The sequence below is a fragment of the Pelophylax lessonae genome (genome assembly GCF_965119305.1).
Source record: "Pelophylax lessonae genome assembly, chromosome: 8".
Lineage (NCBI taxonomy): Eukaryota > Metazoa > Chordata > Amphibia > Anura > Ranidae > Pelophylax > Pelophylax lessonae.
The window spans coordinates 269,968,050-269,968,695 of record NC_138775.1 but is presented as its reverse complement, the minus strand read 5'-3'; the positions used below and the strand labels follow the sequence as shown (position 1 = coordinate 269,968,695).

Sequence of the window (646 nt, the reverse complement as noted above, 5' to 3'; positions counted from 1 at the left end):
TGCCAGCAGCATGATGCAAGGTTGTGGATTGCATCACACCACGCTGCGCTAAAATTGGTAGGGATTCTAAGTCTCTAATGGCTCACTTACGATTGTCATTAGGAAGATTACATGCACTTCATGCAGACCTCAATCTTGTTATCCTCTACTTTCTGCTCCAGCATGCTTGGCTTTTGATTTATAAAACTATTACACGAAATGCAACAAATCATCTCTATAACCTCCAGCTCCTCTATCCATGTCAGAGGGTATATAACACCAACTGGAGCTTTATCATTCATGGTTACCCCTTAACCATAAGCCCTGGAGGATTTGGCTGCTCAAAGACCAGGCCCTATTTTGAGATTCGGCACTGCGTGTCTTTAACGGACAATTGCACGGTCGTGCGACGCTGTACCCAAATGAAATTGACGTCCTTTTTTTCCCACAAACAGAGCTTTCTTTTGGTAGTATTTGATCACCTGTGCGATTTTTATTTTTTGCGCTATAAACAAAAAAAGAGCGACAATTTTGAAAAAATAATATTTTTCACATTTTTTTATATGAAATTCTCAAAAAAAGAATGTAAAAATCAAAATTTTTTAAAATTTTTGGCTAATTTGTTTTCTGCTACATACGTTTGGTAAAAAAAAAATTGCAATAAGCG

The 646-nt window shown here is 37.3% G+C and overlaps 1 protein-coding gene across 1 annotated transcript in view; it reads right to left on the bottom strand.

Annotated features, from left to right (window-relative positions):
• Positions 1-281, bottom strand: part of LOC309561670 (uncharacterized protein) — a gene marked incomplete at both ends in the record, with an annotated part of 13,719 nt that extends 13,438 nt beyond the window's left edge. Inside the window, one exon of the mRNA XM_082265660.1 lies at positions 194-281. Within this exon, the coding sequence (XP_082121786.1) occupies positions 194-281 (88 nt within the window). The remainder of the gene's footprint in view (positions 1-193) is intronic.
• Positions 282-646: the final 365 nt, after the last annotated feature.